Source organism: Sminthopsis crassicaudata, chromosome 5, assembly GCF_048593235.1.
Source record: "Sminthopsis crassicaudata isolate SCR6 chromosome 5, ASM4859323v1, whole genome shotgun sequence".
Classification (NCBI taxonomy): Eukaryota; Metazoa; Chordata; class Mammalia; order Dasyuromorphia; family Dasyuridae; genus Sminthopsis; species Sminthopsis crassicaudata.
In genome coordinates, this window is record NC_133621.1 from 4,207,873 (window position 1) to 4,225,548 (window position 17,676).

General features: G+C 55.7%; 1 protein-coding gene across 1 annotated transcript in view; it reads left to right on the forward strand.

Moving 5' to 3' along the window:
- Window positions 1-1,281: 1,281 nt before the first annotated feature.
- Window positions 1,282-17,676, forward strand: part of SCIN (scinderin) — a 42,470-nt gene continuing 26,075 nt past the window's right edge. The window contains exons 1-4 of the mRNA XM_074269240.1: window positions 1,282-1,657; window positions 7,144-7,298; window positions 8,407-8,568; window positions 16,709-16,858. Of these exons, the coding sequence (XP_074125341.1) occupies window positions 1,456-1,657; window positions 7,144-7,298; window positions 8,407-8,568; window positions 16,709-16,858 (669 nt within the window). The 5' untranslated portion in view covers window positions 1,282-1,455. The remainder of the gene's footprint in view (window positions 1,658-7,143; window positions 7,299-8,406; window positions 8,569-16,708; window positions 16,859-17,676) is intronic.

The window sequence follows — 17,676 nt, forward strand, 5'->3', positions numbered from 1 at the left end:
ACGGCCCCGGGGGACTGTGGGGGATGCGGTCCCTAATCACCACGAGGGTCGCGACGTGGAGGACGGCCTGAGAGGCCGTGGAGGCTCCGAGGGGACTGTCCCGAGGTCGCCCCGCTAGGAAGGGGCAGAGCAGGCTCGGTCGGGGCTCCCCTCAATCCGGGATCCGGCTCGCTCCGGCCCCCTCCGGCTCTCCCGGGGCCAGAGCCAGGCAAGGTCAGCCGGGCGACGCTCGGGACTAGGCGCCCAGCCCGGATTACCCGGGGGCGGGGGCTTCGCCGGCCGGCAAGCCGGCCTTCTCCGAGCTCCCGGGCTCAGCGCCCCCTCCGGCCCCGCCCCTTCATGCCACCCTCCCCCACCCAGCAACTTCCCCCAGCGCCCGGCTCCCGGGCAAACGCCGAGGCAAGTGGGGGGCGGGGAGGGGGGAATTACGCGGAGCATCAGCCCGTCAGTCAACAAGTGTTGGTAAAGCAGCTCTCGGTGCCCGCGGGGGCTACAGCACCCGGAGAGGGGCAGCCAGCAGCAGGCCGGGGCACCGCCCCTGCCCCCTCCACCCCTCCCGCAGAGCAAAGGGAGCTGGGGCTGCGCAGAAAAGGGAAACTGGGTCACCAAGGCTCCGCTGGGGGCCCGGCTCCTGTTTTCATCCTGGAGCACACCTGGAGCCCGGGGCGGGACCTCTCAGGAGAGGAGCTCTCTGGAGGCGCGTGGGTCTGTGTGCGTGTGTGAGTGTGTGTGTAGTGTGCGTGTGAGTGTGTGTGTAGTGTGTGTGTGAGTGTGTGTGTAGTGTGTGTGTGTAGTGTGTGTGTGAGTGTGTGTGTAGTGTGTGTGTGAGTGTGTGTGTAGTGTGTGTGTGAGTGTGTGAGAGTGTCTGTGTGTGTCCGTGTGTGTGTGTCTGTGTGTGTGCGTGCGCGAGTGGCCCCCGAACTACAACCGAGGAGGCCGAGGGTCCGTCCAGCAGGCAGTTATCAGTCATCACCGCCTTTCGCCTCTCAGATACAGCCAAGGTCACACACTCACGCACACATACACACACTCTCTCACACACACACACACACACTCTCACACACACACACTCTCACACACACTCTCACACTCACACACACTCACTCATACACAGGCCTCCAAGAGCCTTGGATCGCGAGCTGTCCTTAGGTGAGGGGGCGGGCGTCTCTCCGGGAAGGGGCGGGGGTCAGGGACTCGGCCCCACCCCTCCCGCGGGGTGAGGGTGAGGGGGGGCGGCCCCGCCCCCGGGCCCCGGGCGCCCTATAAACCTGGCTGCGCCCTCCTCCCGGCACACTCGAGCTCCCTGTCCAGCCCCGTTCCTCCTCTCCCGTCCCGTTCCGCGGGGGAGCACCGGCCCGGCCCCGGCCCTCCGTGTGCGCCGTCCGGGACCCCCTGCACGCCCCTGCTGCCCAGCGCCGCCTGCCCACTCTGCCCCGCGGCCCCCAGCCTGCACCCATGGCCCCCCAGCTGTACCACAAAGAGTTCGCCCGGGCCGGGCTCCAGCCGGGCCTGCAGGTGTGGCGCATCGAGAAGATGGAGCTGGTGCCCGTGCCCCCCGAGCAGCACGGCAGCTTCTACGTGGGGGACGCCTACCTGGTGCTCTGCACTCGCCAGGGGCCCCGCAAGGACCTCTCCTACCGCCTGCACTTCTGGCTCGGTAGGGATGGCGGGGGGAGGGAGTGGGGAAGGAAATGGGGGGGGGTGGATGGGGTCGGGTTTTCGGGGAGCGGGGCTGCAGCGGGCAGCTCGTGACCACTGAGACCCGAGCGTCCTCTTCCCCCGTTTCGCTTTGCCAGCCCCGGAGAGCGGTGTGGGGAGGGTGTGTGCCAGCGGCTGAGGGGCCGGCTCCGTGATTGCGCTCGGGAAGGGCGGGGGCCGGGTCCGAGAGGCGAGCGCTAGCCGCTCCTCGGGGCAGCGGTGCGGGATGAGGCGGAGGGCCGGGCTCCTCAAGGAGCTCTGAGATGGAGAGCAGGAGGGGACCGCGCCTTATAGATGAGGAAACTGAGGCTCCCAGGGGGCTCAAGATGGCCCAAGATGCAGAGGATCGTTAGTTCCAGAGGGAAACCCAATTCCCTCATACCTCGAAGGAGAAAACTGAGGCTCGGAAGGGTCAGAAGTGGGAGCCCTGCCCTTTCCCCGGCACTTCCAGCGCTCCCTCTGGGCTTTTCTTAGGGCGCTGCTCCAGGACCAGGTGCCTCCTTAGGGAAGCTTCCTGAGCCTCCCAGGCTCCCAGCCTTGGAGCTCCGCCGGCTTTAACCCCCTTAGTCTGCGTCCTCGCCGGCCTGGCCACGGCCTGGGTTTAAGGAAAGACACTGGAATTGTGCAGACTTGGTGGCGTTGGGGTTTTGTTGCGTGGTAGCTGGTGATCTTGGAACAGTCCCCTCACCTGTCCTCCCCACTGGGCTTCCCTGCCCCCAGCCCTTAAACACGTACTGGAATGGGAGGATCTTGCTGAGAAATCTTCTCTTGAGGATGACCCCAGACCCCCCTTGGGAAGATTTGCGGGTCATCCTGAAGGAAAGGAACAAGGGTCTCACAAGCACCTACTATGTGCCGGGAACACAACAGAAGTCCCCAGGAGGCAACCAGTAAGTGGGGGGGGGGGTCAAGTCCTCATGCTGACACTTGTTACTTACCTGGCCTCAGTTTCCTGATTTGTGAAATGGAAGGGGTGCGATCAGAGGTGTCAGACATCCATTGATGGATTATTGGGAGCTGGGAAAGGTTAGCAACGTTAACAGCGTAGGCAGCGTTAGCTTCGTGAGCGCTCCCCGCAGCATCCTCCAGTCCTTGGCTGGACCGCCTTTCTATCGGGCTGGGTACCACCGGGCTGCACGACCTCCCTCCTTCCGTCTGCCCGGAAGCCGCTTCTTCCTTTCACTCATTTCCAGACGTGTTAAAAACCGCTCTGCCTTCCTCGACCCCGAGGCTTCTGGGAGAGGGCCGGGGACCAGCCCCGCCCTTGCAATGGTCTCGGGCTGATGGGGACCCCTGGGGGGGGCCTCCCAAAACACGGCTGTGGTCCTGAGAGCAAAGGCTTTTATTCTGACTGCCGGGAGGCAGGGGAAGGCGAGAACTGGGACTGGAGGGCGGGACCTGGTGTCCCAAGGAGGGTGGCTGGTGTTCCCGACCTGCTCCCGGGACTGTGTGTCCTTCCTGGGGCTATTGTGTCTGCCCCTCCTCTCCCCCCTCCCCCCCCTGCGGCTGATGGCGTTCGCCCCAACTCGGGCTCTTTAGAAGGTACGGCTGGTTTTCTTCCAGCTAAGAAAGCTCTGATTGTCACCCGAGCTCCCCCGCCCCCGGGGCTGGCGGATTTGGAGCAGAGGAGACCTGGGTTCCAATCCCACTCCTGCCCTCCATGGGATGACTATAAGAGAACCCCCCTTCTTGCTGGGCCCCGGTTTCCTCAGCTGGAAAGCAGGGTGCTCTTCCGCCGAGTACCGAATCCTCCAGGTCTCGTTATTTAAGGCGCCTTGTGAAGTGTCTGGTCCCATGGAAGGATCGGATCTGGGTGTGTTCGCCTGGGCCTCCAGAGCTCTGGGGGCTGCTTCTTTTGCCCAATGTTGAGTAGATGCGATGGGCCGCACGTGCCCCAGGACCCCCGGCCATGGGAAATGGCTCTAGAGAAAAGAAAGTTAGCTGAGGGTGGGTCCTGTTCTTCCCCTGAGTGTCTAGGCTGAATCCCCACCGTGCTTATCTGGAGGCCATCTACCCTGGGGACAGCTACAATTTCCTAATAATTAGTGGTGTGGAGATTGAGTGGATTTCCTGGGGAGGTCTCCATCTGGGGCTGGAGATTCTGGGGGACACTTGTCCGGGATTGCTCCAGGGAGGAAGTACTTCCTGCAGGGAAATTGGGCTCCATTAAATCCAACTGAATGGGAACCAAAGACCTTTTAAGATTCTAATTCTGACCCTTTCTGCCGTTTCTCTAATAATTTGCAAGACAAGGCCATTCTTTGTTCTAATCTAGCCCCCAGTCCCCAGTTTGTGGTTACTCCCCTTTGTCCCTGCCCCCCCCTTACTCCAGCTGTTCACTTTCACATTTTTATTAAAATTTGTTCAAATCTGTTGAATTGGGGGCTTCTTAGGGAGCGGGGCTGCAGCCTCTGACGAATGGACCAGAAAAATGGTGAGAATGTTCCGGTCCCAGGCAAAGGGAGCTGCTGTTAGCCAAAAGGAAATAATGAGCAGAGCCACCAAGTCTCTGTTTACTTAGAAAGAAAGGAAATAAATCCAAAGTTTCCCGGAGGGATCTATTTCTTCTTTGAGCTCTATTCCCCCAAAGCTCGGGTGCATTTGACTGTGTTCAGTCTCAGTCACTTTCTCCATCACAGATTCTGAGGTGGAGGTCATTTCCTCTAAAGTTCCTGCATTCAGGAGGCATGGGGGCAGATCCAGCCTCAAGACACTCGCTAGCTGGAGGCTCTAGTCTCAGTTTCTTCATCTGTAAAATAGGATGGCAACCGCACTGACTTCCCAGAGTTATGAGGATCCGATGAGATCATGTTTATGAAGCATTTTGTAAACCTTAAAATTAGATAGAAATTCTAGCTGTTCTAATTATTATTACTGCCCACTAGCAAACTAGCTGTGTGCAGGCCAGCTCTGCCTCCCCACGCCCGAGATGGAGCCCAAGTTTGTTGGGTTTGGATGGAGCCACAGGGCGTCTACCTGGAGCTCCCCAGATGCAGCTCGCAGGAGCCACCCTGGATAAACACAGCCCGCTCTGGACACAGACCTCCTTTTGAGCCTCCCTTCCCCCGTTTTGTCAATAATGGCGGCCCTCTTCCTCACCTCCTCCTGTGGCTGCTTTTGAGGTTCAGCTCAAATACCACGTTCTGCAAGAGCCCTTTGTGGGTCTGGGTCCCTGGCCCTTCCCCTCTGCGTGCAGCTGCTATTTACATGCTTATACACCACTGGGTGTAAAGCTTTCCAGAGCAGGGTCTGCCCTCACTTCCTGGTGACCCAGCAAACAGTGAGTGCTGGGGGATTGGTCAGTTTTCCCTATTGAGGTCTGCAGCAATCCTGGGGAAAAGGAACTATAAATAGGTTCATTTTACTGATGGAGAAACTGAGGATCAGAGAGCTTAAGTGATTTCCTGGAAGGGAAAATGCTGATCCCCAATCCAGTGCTTTCTGCTTGCTGGGGATGGCCCCAGGATGGCAGATCATCACCCACCTGAGGATGGGACCAAAGGATAATCCCCTGAGTCCTTGGCAGAGATCACTCACCAGGAGACAGGAATGATTGGGGGACCCATTCATCGAGGGCTGGCAGGGACGGAACTCGGCGTCAGCTCCCCCAAGGACTACTAGTCAGTTTTCAGTTCCTCTTCCCCACAAGCACCAAGGCAGAAATGGGAACTTGGAGAATTGGGACTCAGCAGGGATGATGGGGAGCGAGGGCAAATTGAGCAGCACCCCAGGGTCTGAGTGGGGGAGGGCTGCTGGTGGGCTCTGCCTCCCTCAGAAGTTCCAGAGCCGGCTTAACCCATTGGCTGATTAAAGCGGGTGCCCCCAAATTCGGAAAACAGGAGGATCAAGCCTCAGACCTCTGGATCTGCCTTCCTCTTCAAACCCCTTTTATTTTACGGGGTAGGGATTAAGGGATTTGGGTTTCATCGTTTTATATAAAGTAAAGAGGTAGAATCAAAGTGTGAGAAGGGGGATGAGAGAAATTGAAAGTTAATGGTGATTTTATTAATTATGAATAATTAATGGAGATTTGGTGGTAAAACAGCACTGGAGAAAGGGGACATAGGTTCAAATTCTGTCTCAATTTCTGAGCCTCAGTTTTCTTATCTGTAAAATGGGGGGAGGAGATAGGGTGTGGGAAGATTGAATCACTTCCACAGAAGAACTCATGGTCCTAACTCACCCTAAATAAAGCAGATTAGGCTAGAGAGATTAAAAGACAAGTGAATATTTTTAAAGAAATGTGGGCTGGCTTTTCTTTTGCTTCTTCAAACGTACAGAGATAAGATTGTCTGGAGAGCAGAGATGAGCCTTGGAGACTCATGTGCACTGACATTTAGTGACTGTATTCTTGAGCAAGTATCTCGTCCCTGGCTCTCAGTTTCTTCATCTGTCAAATGGGAGGGTGGATATGAGAGCTTCTGAGGACCTTCTGGCTCCTCCCACATCCCCTAAGTATGTATTGCCTGATTGTCAAATGCTGAAGTCTTGACTGGCTGGTGTGTGTATGGCCTTGCCCCCAGCCACTAGACTGCACTTCCACAGTTATAAATGGCCCTCCGAGTCCTCCAGCACCACCCTAGCTTTGTGCAGAGAAGAGCTAGAGAAGATCCTGAGATCCCAGGCCATATAATCTAGCCATCAGAGAGCAGATAGCAGAATGGAGGCCTGGGGCAGCGGGGGGTGGGGCTGAGTGGCTGCTGTGACTTTCTCAGGATCACACTGGTCAGTGCGTTTCAGAGCTGCCATGTGAACCAGGGCTTGTCCAAGCATTCCCCCAAAGGGGAGGAGAGCAATAACTTGGGGGGGGGGGAAGAGACTTGGTCCTGGTCCCTGTCCGAGAATAAAATAAAATAAAACAAACTCACGGATCACTAGCACTGCTGGGGCAGACAGCCACATTCTTCTGTATCACCAGCTGTCTAAAGCATCTCAGAGCACTCTCTCAGTGTTACTCTTGAGTCTGATTCGAAGCCCTCTTCGGAAGGACCAAGCCTGGCTCTTGGGCCATTTCTGTAAGAGGCTTCTTTAGCTAGCAGAAATCCCGAATCCACACATTGATGCTCTCAGACCTGGATCTCCCTGAATCAGTGCTGTAGTGATGGTCTCAGACCTGGATCTCCCTGAATCAGTGCTGTAGTGATGGTCTCAGCCCTGCATCTCCCCAAATCAGTGCTTTATTGATGCTCTCAGACCTGGATCTCCCTGAATTGATTCTGTATTGATGGTCTCAGACCTGGATCTCCCTGAATCAATGCTGCACTGATGCTCTCAGACCTGGATCTCCCTGAATCAATGCTGCACTGATGCTCTCAGAACTGGATCTCCCCGAATCAGTGCTTTATTGATGCTCTCAGACCTGGATCTCCCCAAATCAGTGCTTTATTGATGGTCTCAGGCCTGGATCTCCCTGAATCAATGCTGTGTCTTTGCTCCTTACTTTAGGGAAGGAATGCACTCAAGATGAGAGCGGAGCGGCCGCCATCTATACGATGCAGATGGACGACTACCTGGGTGGGAAACCTGTGCAGAGCCGAGAACTGCAGGGTTATGAGACAACGGACTTTGTTGGCTATTTCAAAGGAGGCCTGAAATACAAGGTGAGCCGTCTCCCCAAAGCAAAAGCCTCCCGGCTCCTTCTGGAGATTGTCTCCTTGACTAGAAGAAGTGGACAACTTGCTGATGGCTCCCAGTTAGCTAAAGTTTTCCCATTGTCAATCAGCCATGGCCTGAACCAGTCCTCCCAGGAGCTTTCTGAGCCCTCTGGGACCCAGCCCTCATGCCATTCCCTTTGGTTACTGTGGATGGGCCAGCTGACAAAGTCATCATCTCATGACTGTCATAAAGCATCAGTGGGCTTCCTTCCCACAATCCTAAATAAGGAAGGGCTCGCACAATGTGTCAGGGTCTGGTTTCTTGATGCGGAGGTGGAAGGAAGGTTCGCTTCCCTTTGTTCCTCCCATATCAGCAGGTGAAATTATGCTTCCCTGACAAGGACCAAATGCTCCCAGGGAGCTGAGTCCCCCAGGATCCTTTAGCTGGCCTAGAGCAGACTGCCTTACCTTGCTCAGCATCTGCATGAAGACAGTCTAGCTTTACCAAGGCAGAGGCCTTAGTGGCCAGCACTAAGCCCTGAAAGAAGGGCAAACTCCAGGGAAAGCTGCTTTGGGCACGAGTTCAAATCACGTTCTGTTAATTAAGCGGGAATTGTCAGAGGCTGAATCTGCCAGGGTATCGGGAGCCACAGCTGTGCTTGATAGAGATGGGCGGCCTTAAAAACACTCACAACCAAAAGCCATCAGCTCAGTCTCCCCCCACCCACCCAGGTGAGCTCTTAATCTACAACACCCTGAGCATGCTTGGGGGCTCCCAGAATTCTAAAATGATCCTTTCTGAAATTCCGATTGAGAATCAGCAGGAGGCGGCTCCCTGGTTGCTATGGAAAGGGTGATCGGGCTGTAACTATGGGTGTTCTAGTGGAGTGAGATCAGCTGGGGACCGCTGGCCCACCGAACGTGAGGCCCTGAGGACCCTTCCACTCATTACCCCCCTGAGGGAGCAAGGCGATCAAGAAAACGCCCGTTCCCTTTTCCAAGGTGCCCGTCTGGCATCTGTGTCTCTTCTGTGACTTTGTGGGCCCTTTGTACCATGTGGGAGGGAGAAGGCTCATTTCTCGGCTTCTGTGACCACCCCTCCTGTTCCGTTCAGGCCGGCGGCGTGGCGTCTGGATTCAATCACGCCATTACAAACGACCTGTCCGCCAAGAGGCTGTTTCACATCAAGGGCCGCCGGATGGTCCGAGCCACAGAGGTCCCCTTCAGCTGGGCCAGCTTCAATAAGGGAGATTGCTTTGTCATTGACCTTGGAACGGTAAGTTTGTCATGATGAGGGAGTAGGAAAAAACTGCTCCTCTGCCCCAAGGGCTGAGTCTGAAGGCTGTTATTAAGTTGGTCATGGAGCGATGATGTGGGGACTCGGCAACGAGTGAAATTTCTCTAGTGGTAATGGGTTGTATGACCTGCATTGTGACTAGGGGAGCCCTCACCCAAAATCATGGATCCCAAAAGAGAAAAGGAAAAATATAATCCGTTTACAGTGGAATTATTCCATTAATGTGGCACTGATCAGGTCCCATTCAACCTACTAATAAGAGAACTAGCTGCAAAGCTTCTGTGAAAAGAGGTAAATATATTTGGGATGAAGAAGAATGGGAAAACTAGCAAAGAATGCCAACTGTCACTTCAAAGCTTCTCATTGAATGGGTAGAAAGAATTGTTTGGTTGCTCCTGTCAGAGGGCCATGATCGAATAACATTCCTAAATAATTTCCTTTTTGAAATGTCTTCCTCTGCTTTATTAATTGAGTCATGGAAGCCAGTACTAGTTTTTATTTTTTATTTTTTTTGTCTTTCCTTTTCCGTAGTTTGGGTGAAAACAGACTTTGTATGAGCAAAGGTGGCTAACCTTAGTGTTCTCTGGAGGAACCATTTGCCTAAACACAGAGCAGCGGGGCCGGGGATTCCCTCATTTATATCCAAGAATGCTAGATTTAGAACATAAGCTCTGGGCATAATTTTGGGGTGTGCTCCATCCCTCAGGCAAATTGCATTTCTCCTGTGTAGATTGGGGTTGTTGGGCCAGTCACCTCTGGCGTCTCGTGTCCTCCAGACTAACTCTGGCCATCTTGGAGGATGCATTAGCTGTTCATAGTAAGGGGCAAGATGGCTAAGGTGCTTCTGGAGCATTCAACAGTATAGAAAACAAGAGTATTGAGAAAGATCATCCAACCGTAAATGTTTTAGGCAAATAAATAAATAAATAAAATACGGGGAAACAACCTTGTTAGGGAAGGAGAAAGAATGTGGAGATGTGGATTTGAATCGGGACTCTGACCAAGTCCTTGAGAAATGGTCAGCAAGTCACTCCCACTGTTTAAGCCTCAGTTTTTCCATCTGTAAAAGGGATATGTGACTTTAACAAAGGGAAAGTGCTCAGAAAGCCCTTTAAAAGTCCTGACCATATTAATTAGTATTCTTTATTGTTACCATTGTCATTAATATTATAGAACAGCCCTCAGCCCTTTGCATTTCATATTAATCCATGGAGTTTCACCACTTGCTTGTGAAGTAATCAATTGGCACAAATGATTTTCAGGCGTTACAGATTTACTTTGGCCCAGTTTCAATGGGTTGAAATTCCCTGTCATAACTAATTGTTCAATCATAAAGTCGTAGAATTTGAAAACTGGAAAAGCTCTTGGCAATCTAGTCTGGTCAGTGCCCTAAACTGACAGAGTCTGCAGAGGTTAACTGGAGTCATGTCTGCCAAATAGACAGCGAGGTAGCATGACCAGGGCAGCGGTGGTGTTCCTTTTTTAAACATACTTAGTAACTAAATTGTCTAGAACTGACAAGTGATGAGTGCCCCGGTCCTCTCCAGTAACGTTCAAATAGGAGCTGGATGGGCAGTGCTTGGAGGGTCATAGAGGGATTATTAAACTGGGTAGAGGGATGGTAGTATAAGCCATGACATGACTTTCATTGAAATTGTTGCCCCTTTTATTTAAAGGTATAGTGGGGTGACACAAGAATGGGGAACAGAGGGAATTGCAACCAAAATGACTTCCCGTATGACCTGAATTCTCTCACTTTTTACCTTTGCCCAAACCAAGGGGAGAATCCTTCTAGATCTGTTCTTTGTAAGACTGACACAGATAGATAATATCCTTGGCACGTAATGTCCAGAGATTTTTTAAAAACGAGGGCCCCCAACCCACAAAGTTTGGTAACAAGGATCTCTGTTGGCTTCATGATCACAACTCTGTACAGGAAAGAGATGAAGCAGGCACCCGATGGGCTGTGACACCACCATCTTTGTATCAGTGAAACGCCATCGGCTCTCCCTGTCACAGGCCAGTCAGGCTGGTTCTCACATAGGAGTGGCAGGAGGGCACCTGGCAAACACTGGGCTAAAATAGAAGCGCCGCCCCCAGCGCCCACACAGCCACATGCCCCCCCACCCGAAAGGCAGCATTCCTTTTTCTGGCTCGGTCTTGGGGTCAAGATTGGGCCAAGATTATGTGTTTCCACTATTCATTCATTCGCTCACTGGACAAACACCGAGTCTGTGTGGGAGAAGCTGGAGCACCTTTATCACGGTTTTCTGTGGGTCCTAGTGCTCAGAGCCCCTTGATGGGCAGCTCTCGGTGGGGGCTGGGACCGATTCCGGGCCTTCTGACGCCGTATCCAGCTTTCTTTCCATCGTACGGTCCCGGTTCTCTCTAAGCCGAGCCTGGCCCACTGACGTTCGAGAGCCAGCGCTTCTGTGAATTCTGGGAGCAGAATTTAACTCCAGGTTTGGTCCGACGCCAGGCCTATGGCTCTCTGATTAGGCTTGCGACTTAGTTTTGTTTTTCCTTTAGTTATTTTTTTCAAAATCCATAGGATTTTAGAGCCAGGGAAGACTGGCGCTCTCCTTTCTGTGACAGAGATGCCGATTTTCTGCAGAGATCTCCCTGAGGACCTGAGGATTTCTCGGGCTTTAGGTCCTGTTACTGCTCACAAGAGCTCAGAGCAAGGTTCAGTGAGGAACCCGAGCAGCATTTTCCCTTCTGTAAAACGGACACATCGACAGCATCTCCCTCCGGTGCTGTTGTGTGGCACAAATGAGATAATGATGACAAGCAGTTAGCACAGCAGGCACTGTGGGGGGCTTGGGTGATTCCTCTGGTCTAAGAACAAAAATGCAGGTTTCAGTAGTTCTGTCCTGACGTCAGTAAGACCTGGGCCAAGGACCATGTTCTGGAGGAAGCTTTTCTCAATCCCCTCCTTTTCTTCAAGTCCTCCCCGAGAGCTAACAGGTACCCAACGACCTTGGTTTTACTATTTAGGGTTTATTCTCTTTACACACACAGCACGCACACCCATGCGCTCGTGTACACACACATACATGCACACACATACGCTCATGTACACACACAGCACGCACACACACGCTCATGTACACACACATACATGCACACACACGTGCACTCATGTACACAAACAGCACGCACACACACATACATGTACACACATACATGCACACACATACATACATGTACACACATACATACATGCACACACATACGCTCATGTACACACACAGCACGCACACACACGCTCACGTACACACACATACATGCACACACACGTGCACTCATGTACACACACAGCACGCACACACACCCTCATGTACACACATACGCTCATGTACACACACAGCAGCACACACGCTCATGTACACACACATACATGCACACACGTGCACTTATGTACACACATACATGCACACACGCGCGTGCGCTCATGTACATACATGCACACCCACGCGCTCATGTACACACACATACATGCACACCCACGCGCTCATGTGTACACACATACATGCACACACCCACACGCTCATGTACACACATACACGTGTGACCATGTACACACATGCCCATGTACACACATGCCCATGTACACATACATGCACAAACGCGCTCATGTACACTCACACACATACATGCACACACGTGCTCTCATGTACACACATACATGCACACACCGACACGTTCATGTACACACATACATACACGTGTGACCATGTACACACATGCTCATGTACACACATACATGCACACACGCTCATGTACACTCACACACATACATGCACACACGTGCACTCATGTACACACATACATGCACACACAGACACGTTCATGTACACACATACATACACTGTGACCATGTACACACATGCTCATGTACACACATACATGCACACACACGCTCATGTACACTCACACACATACATGCACACACGTGCACTCATGTACACACATACATGCACACACCGACACGCTCATGTACACACATACATACACGTGTGACCGTGTACACACACGCTCATGTACACACACAGCAGCACACGCGCTCATGTACACTCACACACATACATGTACACACACGTGCACTCATGTACACACATACATACACGTGTGACCATGTACACACATGCTCATGTACGCAATACATGTACACTCACACACATACATGCACACACGTGTGCTCATGTACACACATATATGCGCACACACGTACACATACGTGCACTATCACACGCCCTGGACATGCGTAGCCGTGTCTTCGTTCTCGCTGGAGTGAGTTCCTGGCGAGGAGGCCGGTTTCATTCTTTGTGCTTGTGTCCAGCACGGGCGCAGACCCCACGCAGTAGGTGCTTTATCCAGCCTTGCTGGCCCACATGAGACTGGCCCTCTCTCCAATCCCTTCCCAGATCTTTATTAAGCTCCTCTGGTCCGGAGCTTGGTCACTAGGAGAAAAGGACAGCTTAGGCGGGACTTTGATCTACAGGTTTGTGGCCCGTGGGCTTCCAGGGTGTGAGCCAAGTGGGAGTGAAAGTCCTTCGGGTCCCCCCCTCCCCCCTCAGCTCTAAGACATTCAGAATAGAACCTTAAGTCGCCCGGGCCAGGAAGGTTCCGGCCTTTCCCTGCAAAGAGACTTTGGGCTTTCAGGAAAGAGGGAGGGAGGCTGGGCTGAGTCAGCCTCCCGTGGGCCCGGAGCCCCGGGATCGCGCTTCCTTCTCCGTGGGCCGCCAACAACTTCCTGTTTCGTAGCCTGCGCGGCCCTGCTTCGCTGGGCTATCGGACTCGGTGTGAGCGCAGAGTTTAAAAATAAAATAAAACTAAACCGAGCTTGAAGTCTAGTGCCACAGTTCCATTTCCAGGGTCCCTGGGGGGGGGGGGCGCCGGCTCCAATTCTTGGTTCCCCATAAGCTGAATCACCACTAATGGAGGATTTTGCTTTGCCATTTCTCTACCCTCCTCCTCCCCCCGCACAGTTTCCCCCGTGGGAGTCGGAGCACTGTCGTAGGTGCCGTGTACCGGCGCGGGGTCGTGTCTCCTGAGCAGGCCCTCCTGGTCGGGGCTGCGGCCTGGGAGCCCCCTCTCTGCCCCAGTTAGAGAATGGAGCGCTCGGGGCGGCTGGGGGGGGCGCAGGGCATGGAGCCCCAGCCCTGGAGCCAGGAGGGCCTGACTCAAACGTGACCCCGGACCCTGGGCTGCCCCGGGAACAAAGGACAGAATCAGATGCTCTTGGCCGGGGCAGGCCCCAGCTCTAGACTAGTCCCGTGCCAGGGTCACCTCCTACGTGAAGCCTTCCCTGATGGCTCAGCCTCTTAGCGGTCTCCTTCTGGCGCACTTTGGGACTGGCACTCGCCCCCTGGCAATGCTGGTGATTTCTCTGCCTCCTAAAGGGACCCCCAACAATGACGGCCCCACAATTGCCCCCCCTCACTCCCGATGGACTGCGAGCTTCGTGAGGAACGAGAAAGTGGGCGTTCTGCCTGCGCCCCCAAGGTCCGCCCGGCGACTGGCACACAGCAGGTGCATAATACGTGCTGCTTGTAAACCTCAAGTCAATACAACGATGCTCAGTTTGGGAAACTGGGGCTGGGGCGCAATTTGCTCGGAACTGTCTGAGGGAAGGATGGGGTTCTGGCCCCCTGCCCTCAGTGCCGGGGGAGCAGCTCGGCCTCGGGTTCGTCCGCAGGTCATTCCCCCAGCTCCGCGCTCAGGGAGGCCCGAAGCTCTCCCGGCGGGTCCCCAGGGGCCACGGGGGAGGTCAGTGCCGAAGCGGGGAAGATCGCCCCTCCCGGGCAGCCCCCGCCCCGCCCCTTGGGCTGCGCTTATGGGGAGAACGGGGCGTTGTTATTACTGCTCTGAAGGGCAGGGTCTGCAGGGGAGGGGAGCAGAGACTGTGGGGCTGAGGGGGGAGGGGAGCAGAGACTGTGGGGCTGAGGGGGGAGGGGAGCAGAGGCTGTGGGGGCTGAGGGGGGAGGGGAGCAGAGGCTGTGGGGGCTGAGGGGGGAGGGGAGCAGAGGCTGTGGGGGCTGAGGGGGGAGGGGAGCAGAGGCTGTGGGGGCTGAGGGGGGAGGGGACCAGAGGCTGTGGGGGCTGAGGGGGAGGGGCGCTGAGCGGCTGTGGGCGTCGGGAGGCAGGAAATGGCCGGACTGGGGCGGGGGGGGGGCGGGGGGGGGGGAGTCCGGGCCGTGTGACTAGGCCTGCGCCCCGCGGTCCTGCCGTGTGGCCCCCCCACAGCGCATGCACGCGCTCTCTCAGTCACGTACATACTTTCACACGCTCACAAACACACAGCGCACCCACTCTCACACCCAGCACTGCCCAGGTGTTTCCTCCAAGGCTGCGGTCAGCCCCGCCCCCTGCCCAGGCCCCACCCCTCCTCAGAACCCCTCCCCCCTCCCGCTGCCCCCCCCCCTGCCTCCTGGGACACCTCGGGCTCGCCCTTGCGTGGGGAGGGAGGCGGCCCCTGCTGGGGGTCTGCTCAGGGAACCTGCTCTGGGAAGAGCCTGGGGGCCGGACCTCCCTCCCTGGCCCCGCCCCTCCCACAGATCCCGGAGGGGGCGGCGGGGGCACCTCCTGTCCTCCTGCCTGGGGACCATCCTGTGATTCCCATTTAAGCTGAAGTGAAGTCTCTGAGGACGCCCCGGGCCTAACCTCGGTTTCTGGGGCAGCCCCCAGTGAAGGGATCTGGGGGAGGCGGTGGCCCCGGGGCCTGAAGCCGCCTCCGGCACCGCCTCCCGCAGCCCTCGCAAGCGCTGGGGCACCTGGGGCGGGAGGAGGCCAGCCTGGCTCCCGTTGGAGGTCTCTCCGGGGAACGAGGCGCATGGCGGTGCCCTTTTGTGCCCGGCAGCACCCAGCGTGTCCTCCAAGGGGGAGGCTACATTTAGCTGTTACAGCTCGGCCTTTCACCTTGGAGTGGGGGGGGGGGGCGGGGACCACCACCAAGGAGTTCTCCTCAGATGCCCCCTCCCCCAAGCGGATTCATAGGGAACACCGTCCGTGACTTGTGCCGGATGTTCCGGGATGTTTTGTCTGCAGCTTGTCCGTGGGGCCTCCGGACCCCAAAGCGCCCATCCCCTGAAGGCTCTGACCCCCCCCATGGGCAGAGCTGGGTTAGCTCAGGAAGGAGGGGGGTCTATGACACGGAATAAGCTGGAGGACGTTTGTCACTATTTCCTGACACGCGAAGGCCCGCGGCTCGGGATTTGTGTGCGGGCTCCTGGGGTCCTTCTCCGCCCCCTTATGATGCTATTGGGCCTTCTCATTTCCTTCGGAGAGAACCCCTCTCTGCTGACGCAGCGGAGGGCAAGGGGAGCCTTTCCAAGGGTTCGGGGCCCTCTTACTGTCCAACAGAGGTGTCGGACGTGCAGCCTGGGACGCCACCGGGGAATGAGGGGCCAGGAAAATACCCCCTGTTGGGGTCGTTTTCCAAGCAGACCGAAGTCTGTGCCGCTCGGTGGCTCTCGTTTCTACTGCACCACTCGAGGAGAATTACTGCGCCATCTCGGGCACATCCCCAGCCTCTCGGGCCCGGCTGATTGGCTGGAGGGCGCGGCGTTGCACCCCAAGATCTCCAGGACCCCGGCAGCCCCAAAAGCGTACAGAAGGCTAACACGCCAGGGTCGCCCTTATTTGGGTTTGATCGTGACCGTTTCATTTCCGAGGCTAGAATGGCTTCATTTTGTGGAACACCTGCTGCAGTAACCGGGGCACTGATGAGAACGCGGGAGTTAGGGAGAAAGGTGTCCCTGCCTTCACGGAGATGGGCCCCTGGGCTCCTGCGTCAGGCAGGGGGCCGGGTGGCTGTCCAGGGTGCTGACCCTGTCCTGGAGCTTGCCTGTACCGGGACTCTGGCTGTGCAGCTCCCTCTGACCGGCCCGTCCCCAGGCTGGGCCTCCATTTCCTCAGAGCGTGAGGCTCAGACCAGGTGCTCTGGGAGCCCCTCGAGTCCTGGAGGAGTGACGCGGTCATTAGGCTGGGGAAATCATTGGGAAAGCTGAGGGAGGAGTTAGGTCCCCAAAGCTGGGGGTCCTTTGTGTTTAGCAGAACCCCCAGGGAGGCTTCCAAGCCTCCAGCCATGACCACAGTCTCTGTCTCGGTCTCTTAGGAGATTTACCAGTGGTGCGGCTCCTTCTGTAACAAGTACGAGCGTCTGAAGGCCAACCAAGTCGCCATGGACATTCGGGACACCGAGAGGCAAGGACGGGCCCAGCTGAATTTTGTGGAAGACGGATTTGAGCCCCCGGAGATCCTCGCGGTAGGTGTGAGACGTGTTTCCATGGTGCTCCCAGGGCAGGGGCTCCGCTCAGGGAGGGAAGAGCCCGGGGGGTCCAGCCAGAGAGACCAAGGCCAGCCACCAACCTGACTTTTGGAGGCAGAGGCGGGGAGGTGGTGTGGAGAGCCCAGCCCCGGCTCCAGCCCGGAGGGGTCCTGTGGGCTCCTCTATGCCTCCCTGTCTTCACAAAGCAAGAGCTTGGGATTGATGCTTCCCAACATGGCTCCTGCCATGTACCTAAGCTCTAGTTCCAAGCCCCAGAGCCTCCCGAGCCCCAAGCATTGGGAGGAGTCTCTCTGGACTGCCAGTTGGTCTGCCAGTGATCTCGGACACTTAACCCTTCCTAGCTGTGTGACCCTGAGCCAGTCACTTAACCCCAACCCTGGCCTCTCTCTCAGCCGGCCGTTTGAACCCCACCCAATCTCCTCCAATGGCCCCTTTCCAGACTTGCCTCTCATTCCTTCCCTGTGTTGTCTTAGCCTTTGCATCCCGTCACGAGCTGCTCCCCAGATTGGGGCCCCTCCAGCCACTGGACTTCTGTCCTATTGCTTGGTCCAATTTCAGTTGATTCATTCAGAAGGTATCGTTGACAGATGACATTCCTAGCAAGGCAGTTTCTTGTGTGATCTTTAGAACTGACCTGGAATCTTTAAGAGGAAGGCCATCGAGCTTGGTTTTGTTCCCTAGGAAACCATTTTATTTTAGAACGTTATTAAAGGGGTGGCCGGTGAATGTGAAGCATTGGGCTTCCTCTCATGAGAGCTGCGAGGCTGGGGACACTGTGCGGACACATCACGATT